This window comes from Prorops nasuta, unplaced genomic scaffold (assembly GCF_024137725.1).
Source record: "Prorops nasuta isolate Cenicafe-Biocafe unplaced genomic scaffold, Cenicafe_Pnas_1.2 PNAS00004, whole genome shotgun sequence".
Classification (NCBI taxonomy): domain Eukaryota; kingdom Metazoa; phylum Arthropoda; class Insecta; order Hymenoptera; family Bethylidae; genus Prorops; species Prorops nasuta.
The window spans coordinates 9,869,162-9,897,034 of record NW_027116801.1 but is presented as its reverse complement, the minus strand read 5'-3'; the positions used below and the strand labels follow the sequence as shown (position 1 = coordinate 9,897,034).

Sequence of the window (27,873 nt, the reverse complement as noted above, 5' to 3'; positions counted from 1 at the left end):
AATTTTCATTAAATAATGGGAAATAGAGTAAATGGAATAGCACATATTGAAAAATGCATAAAATTTTACTTCGGCAATCACCAAAAGTCTTGACAAAATATTGCAATTCTGTTTGTTAATATAAATAATTTAATTACAAAAAATACCTGTAAGCTTTGCTTATTATAAAAATATTAATACTTATTATAAATACAGTATAATATTTAGTATGAAATGTTTAAAAGAATTGTTACACAAATAGCACGCGGATTAAAAATATTGCTTCAGTGAAATATTCATTAATTAAAATGATTAATTAGAATAATTTGCTAAATGACTGATATTTTATGACGTCGATAATACGACGTAGAAGAATTCTTGTGAGGGAAGATTAAAATGTAATCGCCATGTTTTGCAGCAACAGTTTCTAATCATGCAGATTAAGCCATGCTAATTGCAAGATTTTCATATTCATGATAAGAGAAATCTGTACTATATAGACTATTCGTTCTAATTAAAGATAAATATAAATAGATAATTATAGCAAAGATCGCCTGAAAATGGAAAGAGCCAACAAAAATCGTCCCACAATTGTCCATCGACACTCAGCAAAATAAATACATTTAAGATAAAAATATAATAAACAAAAACTAGTGTAACAAATCTCGCTACATTTAAAACAATCGATTGCATTATTAATATGACTAATCTTATCCTAAAAACAGTTTTCAACAACACTGCTGTGATCTAATTTGAAAATATTGCTAGACGAACGAGATTTCCTCTTTGCTCTTCAATATATTATTAATTGTATAATTATCATAACGACGTCCAGCGCATTTATTTTTCAATCCTGACATGTATACTTGACATTCGTAAAATGACACTGGATACATTTTAATATTTTATATTAATTATTGCAGAATATATCATAAAATATATATCATCCCACAAACATCAAGCATATACGCATTAACAAACTTAAAAGTATCATAGTCAACACTCAACGCTAGTACTCTATATACTGATTGTTTCTACTTCACTTATTTATACATATACAGCATAGCTATTGTTCATTGAAACGTCTAGCCATAGAAAGTCGTTTAAATGCAATTGACGAGGAAGAAAATACAAATATGGTAAAGCGAGGGTGTCCATGGCTTATTCTATCTAATTTACAGTTGACAGGCTAGTCTAACACAAATGTATATACAAATTTTACAGCTAACAAGTTTCTCACAGCGACACCTCATAAATCTTTACTCAACACAATTATTTGTGTTATCGACTGGATGCCATGCTGCAATGAATTTTCATTCAATCGCACCTTATCAAATGACGCGAAATCCTTTGCTTCCCCAATCTGACGATTTATACGAAATTATACAAAGAATATCGAGTGGTCCGGACGGATCCACAATTGAACTTTCCAAGTTCTTGCAAATATTTCTTTTGTTTCTAATAAAATATACATTACATAGCGAAGAACTCCTTTAATCAGCTTGGAGTTGCTGGATCTCCGTATTAAGCAAAATGAAGCGTATAGTATATTACAAACGCCATGTTATCCAGATCCAACAACTGATGCACAGTTTACTCTCAATTCCCACAAGGAAAATATCTTCTTTTCAGAATCATGAGCATTTATTCCAAGAAGTTCTTCATAGATCCCCCATAGAGTTCTTCGCGATCCTCTCGATTCCGGATTGAACCACCCTGGGTGGGATCGAACTTTCGGGGGAGCTGTTAAGTCAGATTTGATTTACTATGAGCTATACAGCAGCTCATAAATACACCTGTAGAGTGAGCGAGACAGAACTATACGGATAGTATATTCTGTTTCAATTGTTTGTCGAATCCTCTTTGTTTGAGGAGGTCATCGAGGATGTCCCTGTTGTAGAAAACGACAAAGTCCGTGGGTTCTACACCCTCGAAGATGGCGTATACGGATGGCTTGAGGTTGTAGAAGAAGAGTGGCTGACCCCGGACAGCAAAGTCCTTCGTGAGACACTCGACGACCTTGGCTGCCGTGTAATCAGCGCCATAAATGTGCGAGCAGTCGATCACCACGGGGGTGGCTACCGTTCCAGCTCTCCTGCTGTACTTCGTCACCAAATTCCTCACGTAATCCACCGATGGAAAGATCAAGCAACGGTCAGGGGTGAGCATCAAGTACTCGATGCCACGGCGTGTCTACGAATGAACGAGAAGAAAGCTCAAATTACAAAACGTCGACATCAATGACATTCTCATACCTCATCCCTATTTTCTACTCGTTACTCAACTATGTATTTGCAATTATTTCTCTCGTAGTAATTAAAAATATGCTGCAGAAACGAAGCTGAACTAGAAGACCAATGTATAATTGCAATAATTTGTTCTGTATTTAAATGAGTGTTACGCAACTATCTGGGCTGATGTAAATTCTGCGATAATTGCTCGTAGCGAGCCTAATTACTGTGCAAATATTGTGCGTTCGACGAATAAAAAAAAGTCTAGTTGATGTTTATATTTTTTGTTTTGTTTTTTTCTTTCGTGTACCTTGAGTTTTTCCACAGTAATCTTTGGTCTAGCAGCGTGATAAAGGATGAAGAGGACGTTGATACCAACTCCGACCAGGATTCCGATCTCTAATTGGAGCACCAAACATGCTACGAAGGTTCCTAGTCCAGGTAACAAATCGGATTCTGAAAGGAAGAATTTTGCTTTGCAAATTTCATCTTGTTTTCTCAGAGTATAACAAATTTTTTTTGAGGATTTTATTATAAGAATGACGTACGGATTATTAAAATAAATGAATATAATTATGAAAAAATAACTTACTTTTCGTCCTCCACATAGGTTTAACGACCTTCACTTCCACCATGAAAATAACAGCAGCTATGATAATCGCCGCCAAAGTTGCCCTTGGGATAAAACTAAAGTATGGGGTGAGGAATAAGAGGGCGAGAATCACAATCACACCTGAAATATTATTTTTCATGTCAATAAAAAATTCCAATAATTGTTTCTCCAAAGTATACCTTAACATCTATTTTGATATTTACCAGTATAAATACCACCCATAGGCGTTCTCACACCGGATGCATTCTGCACGGCACTCCTACTGAGTGATCCAGTTCCTGGGAAGGCTTGAACGAACGAATTGGCAATATTTGACATTCCTATTGCAATTAATTCCTGCGTAGCATCCACGGACTTTCCATTGGCTAAAATTCAAAGAAAAGTGTTGATTTAAGAATACTTTAAAGGAGGGATAGAGTTTCCATTGATCGAATAATTTATGAAGATTCACTCACAGAAAGCTTTGCAGATGGCAATGTCCTCCATGAGTGAAATCAGTGGCAAGACCAGAATGCCACTTCCCAAATTCGAGCACATCTCGAGGAACGATACTGTAGTGTTGTCGTCCTTGACGTAGCCGAAAGGAGGCAATTTTACCTCGGGCATGCCACTGGGTATGTATCCTGTAACAAATTTCAAATTTTAATAAATTAAAAGAGAGAAAAGCAGAAAAAACCAGGCGATCCTCTTACCGTTCGTACATCCTTAGCCAGTATAAAAATCATATTTTACTTAATGATAAAAATCACAAATGTTTTATTTTTTACTACCAAAAATATTGATATTTTAATAAATATAGAGAGTACCAATAATTTTGGGAGGGATATACGTGAGTGAAAAGGTTAAACCTACCAGTCAATTGGAAAGGAGAGTTTCCTTGGAAGCTATATCCTAAGACTCCACAGAAAACAACCAGAAGAGCATTCCTCGACGTTCCAATGAGCCAAAGAATTTTCGTCATTACCCTGTGTTTAGTTGTACGAAGATCCTCGTCCTCGGGTCCAATTCTTACCGAGGACAGAAGCTGTAAAAGGATTCGATGGAAAATGAATTCTTCCCAAAGAATAAAGTAAAATTAAATTTTAATCCTTTTTAAATCCTTGGATAAAATATCTCAAAATTCAGCACTAACTAATTAACGCTTATCACGGGATATCTGGCGACTCATTACTGACCGGTTTACGTTTTTCACAGGATATCTCATTACCTAGCAACATTGATTTGACATTCTTTAAGGAAAATATTTTTGCGTTTTGTCTCTTCTTACCTGATAAGCATATCAAAAAAATACTGTGCTTCGATCTCAATAACTTTGGTAAGCGGCATAATAATTTTATATAAAAACACCGAGAGCAAGCGTATCGAGTAAGATGAGAAAGAATATCACTGAGAAAAAAATATAGTGTTATCAAACGAAACGTAGTTGGCTCAACTATGCCGTGAGGTTAAATACGGCGAATGAAATATAGGTTTTGCTTCAACCACCAGATATAGTTGAGAGGTTTCGTTGTCTCAACTACGCGAATAAATTAATATCATAGATTTCGTATTCATAGGTATGTTTTAAAAGTGTTGTAACATGGTTAAAGTAATTTCCTATTACTTCATAAATAATTAATTCAAATACTAGGAAGATTATTAATTTAATTAAAAATGAGCTTCTTATGATATAAATGAAATGTAGGATATAAAAATAATTACTGTGAAAGAATAGATAAAAATGTTTAATTGCAGTAATGAAATATAACTTTGAACCAAATAAATTTATAATTGTATAAATTTTTGTCACACACACACACAGCGAAAAACATACGTAATATCAGTAACTTTGTATGAAATTCTCTCTCTCTCTCTCTCTCTCTCTATCTTTTGTACTTTATATTATTTTAAATTTGTATAGATTCTCACATACACGTGTAGATTAACATAATTGTCATTGGTATGAAAGGTCCTATAATATCACAGTAGCATATATATATATATAATTTTTATTTGATTTATAAGTGTATATATATAGTCACAACTTTACCTTCTAACCGAACTATATAATTTTTCCTTGAGAAAAAACCACAATCTCTGACGGAATTCGAACCTAGGATCCTGTGATTACTATTCCAGCATTTAACCCACTCGGCTATTTGCTCCTTAATAAAGTATAGGCTTATAATTGAAGTTTTAAGGGTCCCACGTAAAAACTGACAGATTTCGAAATACAACACCGCTTTTTATCAAAATAAAATATGTTAAAATATGAAAAAATACCAGAGTTTTGGCGCAAGTTAAGGTTAAAAATCTTTTTTTGTTCCGAAGATATAAGCGGCCAAATTTTGCATTTTTGCTATTTTTGGTGAAAACATAAAATCTTTGAAAATTCATATCTCCTAAACAAATTAAGATAGAAGACTCTGGCTTGAATTAAAATACTTTAAAAGAATCATATTTTATTAGAGAAATACAAGCAAAATAATTTACGTATGAATCAAAGTAGCTAACACTGTTTATTAAAATGATTGAAAGCCTTCCTTTCAAAAAATTCGACTATTTTCATTTAAATAAGTTTTGTTTCCATTAAAAGAAAGCATGTTTCAATAAAGCTTCATTAATAATATTAATTTAATTACCTAAGAAATTTTGTTTTAATGGATAAATTATTGTAAAAATGATTTTTTATATTTCATCGAATCCTATATGAGGTTGGCTGAACTATGCGTATATTCTTCTTCAGATACATTTTTGTTTTATATAAATATGTATTATTCTCACACTACTAAATATTTAGTTTAAACAATTATACGAAACACTTGACGTAATTTAATGCATGATATTTAATCAATACTGCAAGTTATTATTTTAATTCTAATTACTTTGGTGTAACTGCATATAACTCAACCTCATGGCATCGTTGACAAAATTTTTTTTTTCTCAGTGTACAAATTATTGTATGGAATGTCAAATCAATGGTGCTATAGGTAATGAGATATCGCGCGAAAAGCGTAAACCGGTCAGCAATGAGTCGTGAGATATCGTTAAAAGCGTTAATTGGTTAGTGTTGACTCGTGATTTATCTCGTCCAGAGATTCGAAAGGGTTAAATATTCAAAGAAAAATAATGATATTATCATTAACAATGATTGCTAGTCAAATATTATGTTTGGTAAACGTTTAAATTATTTAAGACAAAAATAAGATTGAAAATTTTTGGTAATTTTTAATTCTATTGCAAAAAGTTGTGTGGTATGAAGAAAGCTTACCCTGAAGATGAGTAGGAGTCCTATGCAGGAGACACCAAGAGCGGCATCCCAGGTGGAAGTTTTGTGGATACTTCCGGCGATGCTACTCCACATCTGAACAAATGTTGAGCCCTTGGCAGTAATGCCCAAAATATCCTTGATTTGGGACGTAACTATTATCAATGCTACAGCTGATGTGAAGCCAGAGCTAACTGGGCCCGAAACGAAGTCTATCAAAAAACCTATAACGAAAATAATTCTGTCCGTATATATAGCTCTCACTATATAATCAAATAAATTTTACTATTATTATAGAGTCCACTCTACTAAGCTAAGAAACTTAAGTCATTTAAAAAAATTAAGTTTGCATGGCATTGACTAAAATATATTATTTTGATAAAATATATGAAAAAATCTTTGTTTCTATTTTTTGCACTATATCTAAGTTTTAAAGTGAAAGGAAAAAAGAGTAAGATGTATAATTACCTAATCCAAATATGCCCATAAGTAGTTCCATCATTCCAGACAGAAAACATAATAATATAGCGTGTGGAATTGGATCTTTCAAATGTGCTACTGTTTGATAAGTCAGTAAAGAAATAATAGCAGTGGGTCCTAGGGGAATATCTTTGCAGGAGCCAAAAACAATGTACACGAAGCAGCCCAGAAATCCACCGTAGAGACCATACTGAATGAAATGTGAATCAATATGATGAATTAATTGTTTGTAATTTTATATAGAATATTTTAAAAATAAAGATTCAATAAGAAAAAGAAAATATTAAAATACAAGTTTTAATCGAGTAGTATACAAACCTGTGATGGTAAGCCAGCAACGTTAGCATAGGCCAATGATTGGGGGATGATGGTGAGACCAACAGTGATACCAGCTACCAAATCACCTAGTGCATCGTGCCCATTATACCTGGGTAACCAACCAAGGATCGGTAGCCTCTTGTATAGGGTTTTCTTTGTACAGATGGCCCTGGCCCGTCGACCAGCGTAATCCATCGCGGAAGCCAAAGCTCCATTCTTCGGTTTCCTTTCATCGTCACCAGGCTCTTCAACCACTTTAACGCAAAGTTTGATGTTTTATGACTCGCACGCAATAAATTTGCTCTACTGAACAAGAGTAGTCCAGATTGTTAATTATTGTTACAATGAAAACAATATAAACCAACTAATTTCTCGCGATTAACGAGCTAGTATATAATTCCAAATGTAGAAAAAAAATGACAACAAAAATAAGAAGAGAGGTATAGGCTCTAGTGGACACGTGCCAGTTATGGATATCGCGGATGTCACTTTTTCCAAGCATTCGAATATCTTGCCGCAGAAGGCGAACCAGTTTATCTTAATTTTATTCACTGTACAAATGCATGGCGGTCATCTCTTATCCAAATTCGAGCATTATTTGTAACCTAATTTTTACAATCGAATCTCTTTTTTATCAAACCAGAATATTTCAATTCGCTCGAGAAAGAATTTTTTTCTTTTAATATACATTCAATTAGGTATTACGAGAGCGTGTATTTTTAGAGAATGGTGGAACCTTATGCAATCTTTGGAATAATATTGTCCTTCCTTGTAGAGTGGATAAGTATAAAAATCGGCCGGTTTGCTTTATTCTTATCGCGTTTTGAACATGAAGCGAACATATATAGTTATGCACGAAGGTCAGGGCTCTTCAGGATTCTTGCGAACGACGCGAGGTATAGTGTCTCGATAAAACTTGAATAGATATTAAATTCTGTCATTTAGGAGTTTCGCACGATGCTTAGGAAAAATTTTTTTGCGTAAAATTAAACTTTTTCTCGTTTCTGCAAATGAATTGTTTTTTATCAAGGAATATAATTTGTTGATTAAAAAAAAAAATAATTTAAAAAATATTCAAATGAAAATACTAGCTATTGATAAAGTCATCAGTTAAACAGGCTCGAGCAACCTCTTGTTGGAAGAAAATGTTATTGGTGCATTATAAATTTCACGTTTCCATAATTGTGCGTGTGCCTGAGTCACGCACGAAATTCGGACAGGAATGCGGTATAAATATTTCAAGAAATTAAAGAAACTGCTCTTGTTTCGTGTAGGTATTTCTATCTGGCTTGAATTATTTATCATGCGAGACAACAAATTTGTTAAATTATCTATCAAAAAGAACGGGAAATATAGAGAGAGAGAGAGAGTGAAAAAATCTACAGAATCCATGGTTTAAGAAATAAGTGAAAGTCTTAAATAAAAACGGTCTAAGACTAAACGTAAAACTGATCGTAAAGAAAGAGAAGGGAAATTTTCATTTCTCAAACAAAATTAAACAAAGTAGAATTATAAAGTCATGAATTAATAGCATCATTCATCACTTACAGATGAAATCAGATGATCCTTGAATCTCGTGGTGATTTCCGTGGGAATTGTGAAACATTTGAGATTCGTTCGCACGTCCCAATTCCAGATTGCTTCCAGAAACTGATAATCCGTGGTTCACGTAACCCCTGCTTACTCTTTCTAGCCTGTCGTTCCCGAAACCGTTACCACCCTTCATCCTATAAACAACAAACACCTTCGTTGAAATATTTATAAATAAAAAATATAATCTTTGATTAACTATATATTACTGTACCAAACTCACTATTATTACAATTACATATAAATAATAATATCCTAAGGTTTTCAAAAGTAATTTGAAAACTCTTATGAAGCATCTTGTGTGGGCATTCACGTTAAATTCAGCCAATTCTTTACAAATAATTTGTGAATTTAATTAAAAATATAATTACAAGATTTATTTTGCTACAAATATCTTAAGAATTATGCACAGTAAAATGGAAGCCACTTTTCCTTCCAATTTGTGAAAACTAAATTCATCCAAGGCTAAATTCTTTCATGAAGCAAGAATTCGTATTATGTTTGTACATATGTATATCACCCTTTCAAAATATTGTAAACGGATCGTTATATGTAAGAATGGTTTAATTCTAGTTAGACCTCTTTATCACACGTGAATCACGTAATACGAAGAATTATTCCAATCTCACGAGTCACGCGTTTAACTACTTGCTCGCCATAATTCAATAAACAGGCCAATAAAACGTTTATCCATGACTTATTAAACAATTAATGTAGCAAATATTTCTTAATTGTGCGATTTCACTCGAATATACTCTTATTAGTAATCCCTATTGGTACACCCTGTCTGTTTCCAGCATATATGATATATAATAATAATAAAAAAAATTCTGAATCATTTTAAACATGAAAAGTGAAAAAAATAGCAATTACTTTAAACAAGCAAAGCGAAAGATAACGTCATGTCGGTTGTCGATAATAATGTCACAGGAGACATATATATCTGAGTCTTTAAAATTTAATCAGATGTACCGAAAAGCCACGCGAGCTATTAAACAAATATTTATTAATTAACAATAAAGGAGGCCAGTGAATTTACTTGAAAACATAAAATGGATATTTACATTAATTATTGACTCTTGTTTGATAAAAGCCTATCAAATAATATTTCTCCACTCGGCGAACACTTGTGCTACGCAAAGCATGATTGTAATTAATTTTAAGTTTAAGAAATTTCGTTGCGATTCTTCGAAGCGTGAAAGAAAATCGACGAACATGTAATAGTTAGATTAGAATTTTCGGGCTCACTGTCGACACATGATTGTTTACTTTAAAACGATAAAAACAACAATTAAAGACCTATTATGGGGAAATCTTGAAAATTGTAATCTCGATGATTTAACAAGGAAAACACGAAAGTAATCGGACGACTGTATCGCGATCAAAAATCCGGATCGAGCCAATGGAGAAAGGAGGATCGGTTGATTTGTAATTCTCGCTTTCCCCGTTGTTTTTTTTTTTTCGCTGGACGAGCGTGTCACGAGACTGTTGCGTGTAGTCACGTGTGTACTAGCTAATGCGGATACATATAAGTAAACGTATTTATCGTATTTCTATGCTCTGTATTTCCACATGGCGAAGCCAGCACGTGACTCGACCAAAAGTTTTACATTTCAAGATAGCACATTTTTAATATTAATCACAGTCCCCGAAAAACATGTTTTTTCTTTGATCAACAAAACTATAAAATTAGATAAAATTTTCCACTAATTTTCAATAGAGATGTCAGTTATGAAATATTTGTTAAATCTAAAGAGCGACAAAATGTTTTAGTTGATTAAACAACAAAAAAAAAACATCTTGCAGCAATTAGCTAGGATTTTCCGAAGAAGGTTTTTGGGAAAATGAGCGAGATAAGGTAAGACAACGATAATAAAGGTAGAAACTCATGACAGCATTCCTCGGAAATCTCCAAGTAACGACTGCTTCGGGCGTTTTAATCGTGATGACGAATGACCGGAAATCATAAGCCACGTGATACCAAGCGAAAGCTGACAACACACACAAGCATGCCATTCACCTGTACAGTGCATAGTATAACATCTATACCAATGATTTTTCTATATATGCACAACTAACGTTTCAAGCTCTTCAATCTCTCGAATCAATCATCTAATATTTATTCCACCTGATAAATTTAAAGAAAATGCTCGGATATTTTTTAATAAAAAAAAAAAAACAAAAACATTGAAATAATAACTCCAATGATCTTTAATGAACTTTGAAAAATCAAAACATTTATTTTTATCATACTTTAGCACAGTTTTACAAATACTTCGTTTCTGTCATTGACCCTATTTTTTTTTTGTATATATTATAGGTAATCGTAATTCGGACTCCCAACTGTTTATCATTATTGATCTGGTTTAGCTACCTCTAAGAATTAGATACAGTAGTGCATTAATCGAACGTTTCGTATCAAATCCTGAATTCCGTTTACAAATGCTCGTATAAATAAAGAATTATTTTTTTATTTTTCTACGTCTCTTAACTTTTTTTTACTCCCGGATTAAAATTCATTTGCATATTTCGTCCACCGCTAGATCATGCCGAGTCTAGGACATGTCGGAATTCGATCGGCTTCGATATGAAAAGCAATGAAAAAAATGCAATCGATTAAAATTCAGCGAGCTGAAAACTGGGTTAAAAAATTATGAATAAATTTTTTCGGAATATCGATGATCTTGCGAGATGTGAAAAAATTGTTTCTCGAGCTTTAGCACAATATAGAAGAGAAAAAAAGTACAAATATCCGGAAGCTTAGAAGCGTCGTTTTTGTTCTCTAATGAAATTCTTATCTATCTTCTTATCACGAATATTTCGTACGCTGTGTGTATAGTAGACGTTATATAGTGATGACGTGATTTTTAGAACGCAATGAGGCACGTGTGTGTGCAATTAATTTATTACTTCTGCTTTGATTACTCCTGACTTCTGTATTCATTTTATCCGATTGAACACCAGCACGGTCTAATCTATCAAATTGACAGATTAAGCTATCAAATGACTTTTTAACAGATACTCAATTAATATTTATAAATATTTGCTAAATGAGGTAAGGTCTTGACTGAACAAAGGAGGTAAAAGTAGGATTGTACTTCGTTATTGCTGGTTAATCGCTTTTGTTGAAAAGGAACTCTGCTCAATTTTAACCGCAAATCCTATTTCGTCAGAGAGCTGGGGTGTGTTGTAAAAATATCTCCTCGTACAGTTTTTCTTGCTTACTTGACATTTTTTTAGGCATTGTTGGAATAATGGATGCCAATTTGACATAGTCAATGTGACGTAAGGCGATTATAACAAATCAATGACAACCATGAAAATGTACTGATGTGATACCATATATGATATATAAAGAAATGAATCCCCTTTTGTGCTGCAAGAAATGAAAATAATGACGTCTGACTGTGAATGTTAATAGATTATAAATTTTAATTTCAACAAGAGCGACGAACCGCTGACTACACGGAACAATAAAACTTCGTTGGATTTTTATTGATCGGAATGAATTATTGCAGCGAATTGACCCGCCAATATCCGAAAAATGTTCTGGCGCCCTTCTGTTTTAATCAAACGCTAGAATGAACATGAAAATTCGGTAAGCTCATAGTTTCCTATAAACAGTGTGATGTAAGACAGTGACCCAAAAACCTGAATTCCACCATTGTCAGAATTTCTTTTGACTAATGGCTAACCAGTGACTGCTCGATCAAGAAAATCCAGAAATTTGCACGAAAAGTGCCAAAAGAATAAAATACTAACTCAATTATATTTTTCTCCTCGAAAGAATTTTACAAAAAGATGTTAAAATGCAATTTCTTAGAACATTTGTTGATCTGTATTAAGAAAATAATAGCATCTGCTTTCTAATAGGAAATGAAGATCTGAGAAAAGTTTCGAATTAGAAATTTAAAAAAATGATTGATGAAACCCGGTTACAGTTTGGAGTAATTTTTTTGTAACCTTTACAAAGATTGAGAAGATTTCAACACTGACTACTGTTAACAAAATATGCCAAGCATAAATTTGCATGAATCAATCGACTCTAATCCTTGAGGAGAACAACATATTCGCGTGTAGTGAATTGCTGCGCGGAAATAAATTGACAAACGACACGATTTCTATTGTTGTTAAAATTTCAATTTTATATAGAATTACATTTTGTAATTGCCTGATGTTAGTTTGATTAGACACAAAATAATTGATTTCCTATACCTGGCTTTAGATTAATTTTACCATTTTTAGCTATGAATAGCCCTACTTTTTTAAACGTTCCCTCACAATTATTTATGCAAAGAAAAAAAAGTGTAGACATTGATAAATTTAAATTGATTCAGAAATGAGCGAAAAGGAGCGCTGTCGATGAACTTTCCTTATATGAAGTTTAATGATACTGGTTCGCGTGGGCAACAGCTGATACTGGTTCTCGAAGGTTTGGTTGACCCTGATGCTTTAACCTGAGTCACGTGTTTATAATCATGGGAAGTCACGCGTCGATGAAACTTCTTCGCTGAACCACGCAAATACCCATATATCCTAAATCAAAAATCTCACCGATCTACTCTTAATCTACTAACTTCTGTCAATCCCTATTCTAAAATTTTAGCAGTTCTTTCTATATTGAAGATGAGCAATTATAAATTATCACTGCAGTCTTTTTTAAGATAAATAAAAAATTACTTATAATGAAAAATTGTATTAGTTTAACAATAAATCAACTAAAATTTAGTCGAATAATATTAATTTTAGAAAAGTGGAACAAATCTTGAGGTTTTTTTAAAGTGATAGAAATGTTAAAATCGTTTTTATTGATCTTTATTTATTATACATAAGAAGTTTTGCAGAAATCTAATTTCTTTTGTTTTGATAATAAGAAGAAACTTTCAAAAAGCTGATTCTCCAAGAGTATTTATTATAGGCCAAAGTGAGGAGTAGGGTGAAAATAGCTAGGTAGATACATTGTATATCCAAGCAGGCGTGTTACGTGAGTGTAGTTATTGGAATGGACCAAGCTACATTTTATGTAAGAAATAAGGGAAGTTTCATAACTTTTAGATTTATCATTGTATTTCGCGTGGATCAATATCGCCACACACTTCGAGAAAGAATCTTCTTTTCCTCTAAAGGAAAAAATATTAAGGAAAAAGAGAAAGAGCCGCTGTGCCTTTTTCCTTTTTCCCGAGATAATTGGAAATTTCGCCATATATAAAAATTCTTATCTAGAAAAATATTCACTCTGCTCTTATCGATCTCGTATCATCTTTAAAAAATGCCTTTATCAATAAATATATACAAACCATCTTGACCACCTGCAGTTTTATCTCGGTTAATTCAAGGGAAATGCAAGAATCAATAGAAATAATTAAGTTTCTCTTGAAAATAATCGCTATTTAACGTTTTAATGATATAATCTGACGAATTTCAAGGAAACTGCATAATTCAGGAGGAGAGCGAAGCGTTCAAGAGACGCAAGGTCTTTGACAGAGGATTAAAGTGACGTTGCTGCATGGGAGATAAATTATTTCCCATAATTCAGCAATTTCCATGGCGAAAATTACTATCGAACGTCGATCGTTTGCTACATTTATCAAATTTTTAGGCCTCTTTGCTATTCGTGATCAGGACACTCACAGAGTCGGATAGAACTGCCCGATGAACCGTTAGAAATTTTTTTAGACTATCAGAAAACCTCGTGATACTGTAGATTACTTGTCGTGTAGTTTATATCAATATTGATATGCATTGAATAATTTATAAAGATACTGACGGTTAATTTATTCCTTATAGTAAACGATTATATTTATTTTGATATTTTAACATGGCAAGTTTTTTCAGGTGAATAATTTTTTGAAGTGCAAAATATAGAATATAAGAAAATATAAAATCATAAAAATTATTCCAAATTATTAACCAGGCTAATAATTATAGCGGAGGAATATCGTAATAAATTTTGCAGCTCTATTAGAAGATTCAATAATTTAATTAATTAATTAATAAATTGGTTCTAAATTGTTAATGAGACGAATGGTGTTGTAGCGATCAAAATATTGCGAATAAATTATTCTAGAAATTTCATTGGATCTTGGTAAGCGGTGACGAAGTTGCGATAGGTCTGCCATGCTTTTATTAATGCAGACGTAACTTTTATCTATGTCTAATAGTTTTAAATTCAACTCTTAGTTGAGCCATGTGAATGAATAACAAAGTTATCTCTCTATCTTTATCTTCAATCTACTCGAAATGTCTTCTATGAATGTCTGTGTAATTTTATCTTGCAGCATGCATTAATAATAAAAATTGTTCAAATTAATTAAAATAGAAACCACTACTGTATCCGCATTAACAAAAATGGTGTTTGCTCTTCGATAGATATATCACGACAAATATTTCTAACCCCTTTCAATTAAACTCTATTGGACGTCAAGATCAATAAAATCCAATGTTTTAGGTTAAAATAAAGCAAGAGAAATGGAGAGAGAGAAAGAGATGATTCTTGTTTATATAATGTGTTAAAATTCTCGATTTAGATTCATCAACCAGTCAATTTATTTACCCCATATCCAAAAAAGTTTAAACAATAAGTCGAGAGAGTTCTTAGCGTCTGCTGTATAAGATCACATTTATGTCACTTTTAATTATTTTGTCCAAAGATGTTTTTAGCCACGAAGTGTAGCAAAAAACTCTCAAATGAATCGCATAAATACACAATTTCAATCTGCTTCCGATCACCTATTTCACGGAATCGAATTGGTTAATAAAGATACAAGCAGATTGTTTAATCGCGTTTGATATTTACACAGATCGGTGCACTGGAAAAAAATGTATGCAAAAATTTTAAATCAGTCGTTATCTCTTCGATCTACCAAAACTCAAAACTTAAACTTCCTCGCTAACGATCGAGATCCAATACAATTGAATCTGTTACAAATAAAAATTCTAGAAAAGAAATGAGGATAATTGGTAAAACCTCTCCATGACAAAATTATTAAATAAACGAAGAGAATAAGAATGGAATGGGAAAATTCGAAGAACCAACCTGAGGAGTGATGATTTTAGTCGTAACTGTGTTGGGGAAAGAACCGGAAGACTTCAGGATCTCGAGGAGTCACTCTTGGTTTAACCGAAAACAAATCACGAAAAAAAACAATCACCTGTAACGAGGGATTCACCTGTGGTGTCACCGGCTCGGCATTTTCCTGCTGACGAGCAGCAGTTGCAAAGGGAAGAGTGTCTTCTCGAAGAAAAAAACGTTCCTTGAGATGATCCGTGTTAGCTCCGAAAATCTGGAGATTATCCCTTCGGGCCTGCTGCTCTCTCGTAACGTTTAAATTACGGGATTTTCCACTGGTCTGACCACAGCTTGCCGAATCTACTTAAGCGAGTCGAGCCGGCAAGAGAGATTTAATTTTTGTCCGAGCGAGCGCGGAACTTTCGAGGGGGCTCCGTTACTGGATGTTTCGTGGACACGTGCCGAATAGGAAGCCAAAGCGTTGATTTAATAATAAAGGAACGTGCTTGGTACGTGGTCTCGTTGGTAAAACTGAGTCCTAATCGAACGTGTGGCTGGCATTTAAATGCGCGGCGGAGAACCGGCGATGTTGTCTCGCTACGTCCCCTCCGCTATGAACCGGTGACGTCACTGGAGAACGCACCAATCGCCAATTGGGAACGTTATACTCCCCCCGGTTAGCCCGCGTCATCCAGATCTCCGCGTGAGCTTCCATCCCGTATAAATCCCCATACATACGTGCACACCACCACTTTATTCAATATTTAATCTTCATTACTGCTATATCTTATTAATTGTTTTTTTTTTTTTTTTTTTTCTTACCTCATTCCCCCAATCTTCTTAGTCACATTGAAATCTCCATTATTAGCTTAAACGTTGGTTTGTTATAGTTGATTTAGAACAAATTTAAGGTAGATTTCGCATTGACTCGTTTATTTATGTTTTTCTATATTTTTCAGATTGGGAGGGGGATGTTCTGAAAAATTGTATGCAATAATTTTCCAATGCACCTGACACATCGCGAACTGTTTATTACTTGTATTCTAATTTTTTCAGGTTAATGGATTTGTTAGAAAAGTTTGGTCAAAATGTAGCTTTAATAACGAAAGGATTGTACATATATAATTTCATTTTTTCGTATTGCACAGAAACTAAATGAAAAAAGATCCATAAAAGATAATTCGTAGATAAACACGTTTTTTCCTCAAAGTTCAGATAAACACTGGATGATCTTCCTGCGTAAAAATCGAAGAAGCAACGGGGTGACGCACGGTTATTTTTTTGTATCAATAAAAAAGCAACGAATTTAATATCCTGGAAGAAAGAAAATTGGCACATGCGTTATTCCGGGAGAAGAAATAAAAAATGCATTAAGAATGCTTGGAAAATCCGAGGAAATTCGAGTGATCGGTAGAACATTCTCGTAAATATTCGTATAAGAATTCGTTTCGTCCCAATATATTTTGTGGAGAATAAATTATGAGGCAAATTAGAAAAAATGGAATTAGTACTGGTATGATATAATTTTGAATTATTGTAAAATCTAGATGAATCATAGTTTATCGAATCGTATTTTCTCGTGCGCTGGAGTATAATCGATTTACGCCTGACCGATTTCACGCTGAAAGAAACGTACGAGGCATAAGTTTGCATTGATGCGAATGCCACAACTACAAATAATAAAGGAGCCAATCGATATCAATTCATTTTGCCTTCGCTCGGTAGCAGTTCAACTGGGAAGAAATCACTGCAGTTAAGCACGTACTTTTATCGAACAAAAAGCTTTCCCAAAGATTTACAAGATACATGAAAATTAATCCTGCCATCGTTAAGAATAAATCAAACTTTTGCCTTACGATCATATAATGAGTATATCAATTGAACGAACATTTCTTTTGATCGGGCTTCATATAATAAATTATTATCGTGGATTGTTGCGAACGAACTGTTTAGTTGATTGTGAAATTTAGTTTGGCTTGCACAATTCACGACTCCGAGAGTTGAGTAATTAAAAGGTGTTTTTCATTCAGGCTAAAAGTTATCAACGAATGTCACAATTATACCTGTAGCTTGCTCGATGAATTTTGTAGCAGTTGTCAATGTTCAGCCTGACGCGTGGAAGTTTGCAGTTGTTTATAATTATTCAATTTTGTGCAAAATGAGACTAAATGGATTGCAATAACGATGATGACTGCATGGATATTGGCACGATTGGTGTAATTGGAGATTGAAGAATTGAAAATAGGGAAAAGCAAAAATTAGTGCGTGTTTAAGGATTGCGTAAGATTCTTATACGGAGAAAAGCTGGTTATCCGCGTCATTCCATCGTTGGTTATCCGCATAGGAAAGTTCACATATTCTATTGCGTTTTGTCGCGTGAAAGTGATTAGTTGTGGTGGATGAGCGTGTCAAAAATCCCGTGCGTCAATATCCAATTTAGTTGGTCGAGGGCAGAGCTTTGTTTTTATCCTGCCAGGAAAAATTCAATGATATTCCTTCAAATTATTTGTAGAAAACATAAACACGTATACATAATTATTTTATTATAATACAATACATTATTATATCATTTCCTCTTATCTTTAACGATAATTACGTATTATTATATACAATTTAATTTTAAATAAATCCTAAATTAGCTGCTATCTTTATAGTGAAAATACTCTGTTAACATTTTTGTATTATAAATTAGATCGTGATAATTGTAACAGTGTATACGAATAGCAAACTTCTTTACAAGAAAAACGAATGAAAACAATACTGATTGGTATTAACAGCGCATTGTTACTATTAATAATATACAGGATATCCAATTATCATCCGGTAACCTGAAAATCCGAGATGGAAGAGCAGCCTCTGAGATAACACTTCTTATACGCTTTTTTATAATATTGTAAATATTTTTCGAGTTATATAAGAATGTTTCTAGGCTACCGACCTAACAAATTTACATTTAGAAAGATTTTTATGTACCTTAAAAATTATTAACAATATAAAAAATGTTAATACAGGTTTTCTATATCATTGTTATCGCGTTTGTGCAAAAAAACTCTGTAGATATTGACAATGTTACAAAATTTTATCAGAATAGCATTCCTATGAAAATCAGTCTCTCTATCTAAAGTTTTAGGGTTGTAGCAGGAGATAATCAGATAGTCTGTACGAAGAAGAGAATATATAGTAACGAGATGACGAAGAAACTTGTGTGAAAAGCGATGTTGCGCGGAAAGTCAATGTACATGCACATGCACAGACACACAAATCATATATATTGTAGTAGTGACGAAGATTTATAATAGAAAGACGAGCTAGTACATGGCGTAAGGATTATTATTAGTGAAGTGTAACACAATGTTTGTAATTGCGAAATTGTCGCTTTTCCAACTTATTGTTAGGATCACACGCGCTCGGCTTTACGATGTAATTGAGGATAACGTTCTAGCGTTAGTTATTAGCTTATGCAACCTTTAGCAAAGATAAGAAACCAAAAGGCAAGCCTGAAACGCGACCAATTAACCGCGAATTTTACTCCAATTAAAACCATTATCGGTAAAAGCAATTAGCCAAGTGAGCGCAGCCGCCGCTATGACTCCCCGTATGATCATTCGTCAAATAAAAGTTTTCCTTTGCGTTAAAGGACCATAAATCTATCGAATCTATCGAATAATCTTTCCGCGTCGATCCGACTGGTATAATCGAATCATTTTGACCAAACATTTGCCGCTGCATTTGCAGAAATTAAATAACGCTCCCGAATGCGCCACTCGCCAGATCGGTGATTGAATTTTTGTTCGAATCGTTCGTTGCGATAGAGACGATTGTGACGTCACGAAAGCTAGAATAATTGGTGAGAGCACATGATTAATTAAATCCATAATTGGTACACTATGGAGATTGTAGGGTGGCTTTGATGGAGATCACGAGGCGAAACGAGGACTCGTCACATGACTCGAGCCTCTCCGTCTCGCTCGCCAATAGGAAATCCAGCTATAGAAAGTTCTCTCCAAAGATCCACTTTTGCTAATAATAGTCAACGAGCTGTCCGAACCCTCGCCAATTTCATTATTATATAATTAATAATAAATACGCTATCGCGGAGTTATATTAGAATTCGACGAAGAGATCACTGGATAAACGAAACAACTCGAGCACATCAATATTTATGGGAGAATTCTTCGAGCACGCCACGGATTTAGCATAATTGATACGTTGTATAATAGCTATTACTCATCGGGTAAATCAACAGCCTTCCGATACGTCGCTGCGGATCCTTTCGGGAGGAATTCCCTATCGAAGCCAGAAATTCTTTAAAAATTAATTATTCCCTTAAAACTTGCAACAAAAACTAATTGAGAAAATAATAACAAGAAAAGTTAAGTGTTGGGGTTCCATTAATTAGTTATAATTAAGATGTTAAAAGATAGTGTGGCTATTTGTGCAAGATATGGCGCAAACGAGTATTTCATCAGGTTCTATCGCAAAATCGCTTAATTTACTCATTTAGCGGTTATAATATAATATCAATAATTGATGATAATAAAAAGGAGATGAAGAAGGCTCGATGGAAAGCGAATGCGAATCGCGCACTTCGGGGTTAATACGGAAATTGATGACGAGAAAGACGCGACGATAACCACGTACGCCGGTTTGCAAATTTATTGAATAAACCTTGGCAATCATAAATAAACACTTACCTTCGATTCAATTAAATACTTCATCTGCTTCGTTCCAAAAAGCTTGCTTCCTTTGGAAAATAATTACATATATAGTTCACTCTAATTAACTATATATCAGTTGGAACAATGAAAAATGCAATAAAAATATATAGTGTTAAAATATTTTTATTATTTTTGAAGAAAGATATGGGTATAATAATAAAGGCATGACATAAGAGTGTGGGGAGAGAAAGGAAGTTTCGGAGGTCGATAATTAGAAGAGCAAAACATATTGATCAAAATCAATCTGATGGCCAGCGCCGGTTAATAAAATTGTAAGACGCGAATGAGTTAAATGGATCGTTGCTGGGAGTACGTGGATAGGAAAAGAGGCGATTGTTATATGGTAGGAAAATGGCACGCAAAACGTAATTTATGGATGCAAACGATTAGTCGGTCAGTGTGTAAGTCGGTCAATGCGACAACTATATACATCCAAGTGAAGATTAAAAGGGCCGCTTTGGATATAGTACACAAATCTTGTCTATCATTTTTACAACCACTAATGCTACGAGAATCAACTTTGGCGTCGAAATTAAGCTAATCTTGTAAAGATAGACGTGGAGGAGAAGCTAATTTTTCTGAAAATATATATATACATTACCCAAGCAACTCCAAAGTATATAGCCAGGTTTATTATACCCTCGAGGTGGATTTTTCTACGAAGACTATCAAAAATTTGATAAATTTAGGGGAAATAATTGATAAACTTTAGTGTTTTATCGAGTTAAAAAAAAGAAAACGAAAGAGAGATATAGTGCAAACTTAAGGACTTTGCACAATGACAAATACAAAGAGAATAAAATATTAAATATAAGAATTAATCATCTGTCGAATTTCTAGAAGTGATTATCCTCGACCAATGATATAATCTTATGCTTAATATTTCGGTTCTTATATTTTAATTGTGCAAAGTCCTTTATAGCTAAGAGAGTAAAGTCTGAACGAAGAGCGAAGGAGGGACCAATTCGGTTGAAGATCGAACTAGAAATGGCAAAGCTTGAGAAAAATCGTCGAGTCTGGGAATGCAGACGATGGGGAGAAATTCCGTTTGCCTTATCATTCGACACGCTCGTACACGTCGATTGTAAATTATTATTCATTAGAAGTTTGTGAAAGCAGCTGTTATGTTAATTTCTTGGATGATTTAATGAATAAGTCACGGGACCAAGTTGAAATCCTGTGACGTATTTTATTGGAGCTTGTCTCACGAATCCCAAGGCGATTCAACTATTTGGACTTTTTGCTCGATCACGAGACTCCCGGATTGATCCAACTGCCGATAAATCATTCGGCCAATAATTTATCTCCGTTATCAAATTTTCCACCTGCCTCCCCCCCCCTCCCCCCCTCTCCACAAACTTTCAGTTTCCTCTAAAATTCTTTATTCCGTCATTCAACAATCAACCATCGTCCAGAGAACAGTAGCTTCTTCGTTTTCTTTTCCACCCTCGTTGATTCTCTCTCCTCTTCGATACTTGTAACAATTCTGCCTAAAATGTGTCGATAGAAATTCCTTAAAATGGTTCGTATAGAGATTTTTTTTAATATTAGCAGATTGATCTATGCATTCGAGTGAATTTTCCTTAAATTTGAGACATTTTTCAAATATGACGAAAAATCGTTGAATTACGTGTATATGCAGTTATACTTAATCTCTTTAACATATGAGTCAACGCGTTTTATTCGTTTCCTCGAGTCGCCTGACCGATCGTTTTCTTTAATCTCTCGCCGTCGATCGTTATATACTCGACAGCTTTTTTTTTTGTCTGTGCATGCTTATTGTCGAGATGTTGCCGTGTTACTTATTTTTTTCTTATCACTCACATTCTCGTAAATTTACGCGATTCTCTCGTGACTTGTCCCGTGACTATCGTTCTATTGATGAGCACGTGAAAAGTGCACTGACACGCATGCTGATACAAGTTCCTCAAGGTAAATCACTTTTTTTCCTCCCATCCTCATTTTTTTACGCCTTACCTCGCTTACGCCTCCACGGTCAATCATTTTACTCCCATCACGTGCTCCTGCCTGACATTTTTCCTACCTGGATTCAATCGACCCAATGTCAAAGCGTCGAATTTGGCCATCGCGATAAATGCGATCGCACTGCAGTTATTATTTTGATTAGAATTTATTCTTATCACACATTTTTCTCAAGAATCTTCATTCTACTTTGATAATCTTTTCATTGCCAGTAATCAAATATTTTTCTCGCCTTAAACGAAGCATCAGCAATATTTAATATTATTTAAGAAGATTTCAAGATAATTCACCTATTTGCCACGATATCTTGGTTCTCCCTCCGTATCAACACCGACGTGAGAGAGAAACAATAAATATTTCTCTATTTTATACTATCTTATTTGCTCTTTCGACATCATCGTTTCTACAACGATAATTCGTTAATCGTATTATTATTCAATTTTCACGCCATATCCATTGTCATTCGTCGTAACTATTTTCGTTACGCATCCTCCACAATCCAACATTTTTTGCCGAAATTTATAAGCACCGATCGCTGCGAATTCGTATCTCAGATTCGCATACGTTTCGCAGTTGTCACGCGCATATCAAATTTATATAAGAAACATTTTTTACCACCTCGTTCAAATATCTCATCGTTTAGTTTAAGTAAAATAATGATAAATTATAATATTATTATTCGATACTACAAGGTCATTCACCTCATTCGAAATTGTTACGTTTTTCCCGAATCGATTCCAAACAACACCCTTCGATATCTCGAAATGGTGATAAAATTATTAAAAATAAGTAGTATAACATTATAATAATATACTTATATTCAACGATCGTGCACGAGGCTCGACCTTTCCGCAAGATTTGGAGGATTCTTCAAGGTCGCGGCTGCATTTAATGTTATCGACTGAAAATCTCGTCTGATTATGCAAGCTCTGTAAAAACTCGTGACAACTCGTGACTCGGTGGATCATTTAATGTTAATGTATCGTGTTTTTTTTTATCTCCCGACAAATCACCGTCGTCCGCGCGATACGGGCGTTCCCGACGAGGACGACGAATTCGAAGGTTTTTCACGCTCCGTTAGTCCACGAGGCATCCAGATATTCGCCAGACGAGATCAAAATAAAAAACAGAAAAAATAACTCTCCCAACCCCGCAACCAAACTTCACTTCTCCAAAATAAACCTCCGCGCGATTCAACCCTTAAATGCACTGCAACTCTTTTATCATTCACTTTAGATGTAATATAAACGTACTATCACAATCATTCGACGAATTTAGAAGTTTATTCCAGAGCTTGACGTCGTCATTCATGAATCGCTGATTATTACGTTTCTAACTGCAAGTCACATGTGGAGCTAAGACTGTACATTCAACTTTTTATTATGATTCATTTTACATTTATTTACGAATATTTACGTTGGGATTTGCATCGACATCTGCATAATCTAAATGAGGTATGTATTGCGTGTGATGATAAGGCAGCGAAATGCAAAAATGTGAAAGGACAGTGTGCCACGTGCTGAGATGAACCAATGAGTCAACCTTCTTTCATCAGTCATTGGTCCCACACAAATTGTGGTGTTTTGATCGACAAAATCAGGGAAAAATGAGAGAGTCTTGAAAATCTGAAGGATTGTAAGAAGACAGTCCGGTGTTGTGGGGGAGGTTACAGAGAAAGAGGGAAGAGAAATCTCAGAAATTTGCAAGGATCAACACTGCTGTAATTTGCATAATTCGATGATACGAGTGTAAAAGCGAAATTAAAGCAGTATGTGAAATTTTGGCTGTTGAAGGAAGCCACGTGACTTATTATTACCATTTGATAAAACAGTAGACTTCCTAATCTTCATAAATTTTTAAATTAAGGTGCACAAAGACTTTGAGCTTTTTAGATATTCTTCAAGTTTAAAAGAAATTCACACGTTCTTTTGGAATTTCAATCGACTAATTCCAACAATGATCTAACATCCTAAATATAGGTAATACTTCATAAGTGTCGAAGCAATTCACATGTTTTTCCACAAATTATTTTATGATATATACTCGAATGAAGAGAGACCCTAACACAGTTCTGGGCTAGCAACTGATACAGGTGTAAGCATAACTCACATTCCTTTGCTATTTCATGTTGTAACTCGAGCAATTAACGAGTGAACAATGGCGACACTCGTACATACGATTCTGCTTAAAGATTGTTGTAATTATTTTTTTTCACCCCACCCTTATATCCTACTGCGTCAACTATCATCGATCGAGCAGGAAAAATATCGGCGGGAAAAACGCATTGTTATAAAATAGCACACAAGAAATAATTTTTGCGATACTCCTATATAGATATTTCCCAGTAATTCCTGTAATTGATTTCGCACATTATTTATATTATACACGTTTGATCGTCGAGTCTCTCGTGGAATCACTGTGTAGAAAAGAACTATAAAGGAGCTGGGCAAAAAAAGTAAATTAAAAATTGCCAGACGAGAAAGATCCTTGTTATTTTCGCTGGAGTAACTCTTATCACAGAAAGATACCAATTGTAAATTGAAATAGACCGTTTCTACATATCCCAGACACGTGATTTGGATTTGGAACATTAAGGTTAAAAAGCAATAAAAGTTTCGTGTTGATTATCGCTAAGCAAATTAAAACATAGTTAAACGGAAGAAGCATGAAGATAAAGAGAGTTCGCACAAAAGTTTTTGGCCTTCGTGCTCAAATTAATTGTATGTCGATAAAATAAAAATTCAGAGATCATCCGTTCTCACGATACTCTAACGTACACCACTACTAGTATATAAATTCAATTAACCTCTTTGATTATGAAAACTGACGAGTTTTCAAAGTTAACGGTGAAACTTGTCATTTCTCTTCGCGTTATAATCATTGGGAGAATTGTTTGTCAACAGGACCAATGAATGTTTGTCATAACAAATAAATTGATATTTCCTTTTGAGATATAAAACTATATATAATAAACTTGCGAGCTTTCGAAATATCAATCTCACCAACATATTTCCTAAATTATAATAGCATTAGTTAGGTAAAATAGACTTGCATGGAATTGCGGGCGTGGCGGAAGATTCCTGGCGATCCCTCGAACGACTTCCGGTCCGGGTACGAAGGTCAACTGGATCCACGGGATGTTCGGCCATTAACGGTGACGTTCAATTGTCGCGGGAAAGCGTCAATTTCGCTTTAATCGCTCACTAAGTGTATCCATTAACTGTGAAAGCACGTGACAATTCGACTAGACAATACTTAACTGGTTTAATTTCTGTCCTACCGCTAACCCGGAAACCACTGAAAGGTCAAAGGCAGTACATGCTATACCTACATACACTAGCAAACATATTTTCAAAACAGCTTCTATCCTCCTCCATTGCCACGATTTTTCATTGAATCAAACCCAATGGAATTTGCCGTTTCGTTACAATATTTTTGTAAACTATAGTTTCTATCGATTCCATACGAAGTGTGCGTGTGTGTGGGTTGAGCATTCTTTACTTCTCCACTGGTTTGCAGCAGTGACAAGTAGAAAATAAATCATAGAGTCTTTGATAACTACAAAGATGTACATCTTTTATTGGTGGAGATTTTTCTATTTATATCGGTGGCTATTCGAAGCTGTGTAATATTATGTAATGTTGTGTGAAATGTTAAATGCCACATAGACACGTCGACACTGTTTAATATAAGTAATCAGGCCAAATGTCAGTGCAAAACTCTCGAGAAAATATATTAGTTGTAACCGAACATAATTTATCACGTATGCAGATGGAATAGATAATACAAATAATGTACTTTTTCTTCATCTCAGAAAACTATTTGGAATAGAAATTTCTTTCAATAAATTTATCTCACTACGATATATCAATAAAATATAAAGGTAACGTTGAAATCACGAATGAACGATTGCATTGTGGATGTCTCTAGAACGTTTTGAAATAAACGAAAGCACGTGTACACGATAGTTCGTCTAGGTCGTAGAAAACAATAACATTGATTCTAATTTTCTTGCTGAAAAAAATCTCGATTAATATAATTTTGGTTTTTTTGCCAATAGAAAATTGAAGAATTACAAATCTGATTAATTTATTAAATACGTGTATCAGAGCGATTATGCAGAGAGGAGATAATTTATAATGAAGATTCTTAAAATAAAAGAGCGAAAGAAGCACGTGACGGGTAGGTCAAAAGGATTGGCATAAGCACGCATAAGGTTCTCGGGTTCAAGTAGTCTCAATGAAATTGTCACATGCCGTTATATTTACCGAGAGTGAGAGGGAAAGAGGGAAAGAGCATGCGCGCATGAATCATGTGTTCTTCGATGAATTCGCACGAATCGCAAACTTCCTTGTGATTCGTGTAAATCATTATAAATTAGCCATGGTTAATTGTTGCCACAACCAATAATCGGCCCATCATTATAGCCAACGCTTCTCTTAGTAATGCAATGTATATAAACGATAAATAATAAAATTGTAATTTCGTTTGTCATCCAGAATCTCTAAGAAATCACTTGAACGGTTAAATCGAACAATTAATTAAACATGTGATTGCGCGTTAGAATGGATGTAGATTTTTTAATGAAGTTTGAAAAGTTATTTTTACGGCTACCCCTTGATCTCTCGAGAGGGAAGTTAGTGAGAAAACTAGTAAATTCTCGGTAATGGCGATCTAGCGAATCGTTAACATTTCTTCCTGCTTTTCACTCGGGAATAATGAGAATTTATTGCTCCAACTGTAGAATGCTACGAGGCTCTCGGACAACGAGGAAACACTTTTGCAAGGTGAATCGCTAGCGAATCGCTTAATTACAACATGGAAATTTGACATTTGAATCGGTACGAATTTATAAAGAGGTTTATCTTAAAAATACAAAGTAAATACGTACAAATTACACATCGTGCTAAAAAATTTCGTAAAAATCTACAGAGAGTTCTACTTCGCCAAGTTCTGGTGAAAGAAGGAATTTTCATATTTCGTTTTCAGGTTTGTCACACTCTGGAGAATTATTCATAGATTTTGGACTGACAGCCATGTAGCAGAGGACACCTTTGTCAGGAATTTTTCTGAAAGCTATATAAGCACATCCATCTGGCGTTTGTCTGGATACTATTGGTTCAACTGGACCGGATTTTGGCAAGTCCCGACATTTTTCACTGAAACAATTAGCCATGGCCTCGGCCAATGGAGAAATATCGCCGTCAGGTGGTGACCTGAGGAAAATACCGTGCAATCTTCCACCACGAACCATTATTTTCAATAATTGAATGTAATCGTTTCGATTTTTGGCATCCTCTATTGTATCATCCGGGATTCCGCCAAGTCTTCTGGCCCATTCGACGACTCTCACACGATCTGAATGATAAATATATTACGAAAAAAAACTGAATACTCACATAGAAAATTCCTTTGATAAATGCCAATTACCGTACGGTGAATTAAATCTAAAAATTCGCATAGCGATTTCCTCCAATGCTTCTTTGAATTCTGTGTTAAAGACCTTTGTCATTTTTCTAAATTTTTCTTTAATATATTTCAATCGAAAGGCGTAATTATTTAATTCAACAAAGGTTACGTAAAACTAGAGGAAAACTTGTAAAAAAAAAAAACAAAAGATGGATGAAATGGATATTGGTTTCTTTGGTGAGGTTAAAATTTCCAATAAGTTGGAAATAATCAATAGTGTTGTGTATGTATGGTGA

The 27,873-nt window shown here is 34.3% G+C and overlaps 1 protein-coding gene across 3 annotated transcripts; it reads right to left on the bottom strand.

Moving 5' to 3' along the window:
* Window positions 1–92: 92 nt before the first annotated feature.
* Window positions 93–15,996, bottom strand: Esp (Epidermal stripes and patches). 3 transcript variants are annotated; one of them, XM_066725998.1, is made up of 11 exons: window positions 15,628–15,996; window positions 8,417–8,595; window positions 6,869–7,122; window positions 6,539–6,740; window positions 6,074–6,294; window positions 3,676–3,847; window positions 3,279–3,446; window positions 3,027–3,188; window positions 2,803–2,943; window positions 2,521–2,666; window positions 93–2,172 (listed from the first exon to the last, which is right to left on the bottom strand). In XM_066725998.1, the coding sequence occupies exons 2-11, from the start codon at window positions 8,592–8,594 to the stop codon at window positions 1,798–1,800; spliced, it is 2,019 nt and encodes a 672-aa protein (XP_066582095.1). In that variant the 5' UTR covers window position 8,595; window positions 15,628–15,996; the 3' UTR covers window positions 93–1,797. The 3 variants fall into 3 exon arrangements, with proteins under 3 accessions (XP_066582095.1, XP_066582093.1, XP_066582094.1); XM_066725996.1 differs by having other exon boundaries at window positions 94–2,172; window positions 15,495–15,996; XM_066725997.1 differs by having other exon boundaries at window positions 94–2,172; window positions 15,610–15,996.
* Between the last annotated feature and the right edge of the window lie 11,877 nt (window positions 15,997–27,873).

Coding starts and splice junctions, on each gene's coding strand:
- Esp (XM_066725998.1), bottom strand. CDS start 8,594: ATGAAGGGTGGTAACGGTTTCGGGAACGACAGGCTAGAAAGAGTAAGC. Junction 3,447..3,675: donor CTCTCCTTTCCAATTGACTG/GTAGGTTTAACC, acceptor AATTTGTTACAG/GATACATACCCAGTGGCATG. Junction 2,173..2,520: donor TTACTGTGGAAAAACTCAAG/GTACACGAAAGA, acceptor GTTCATTCGTAG/ACACGCCGTGGCATCGAGTA.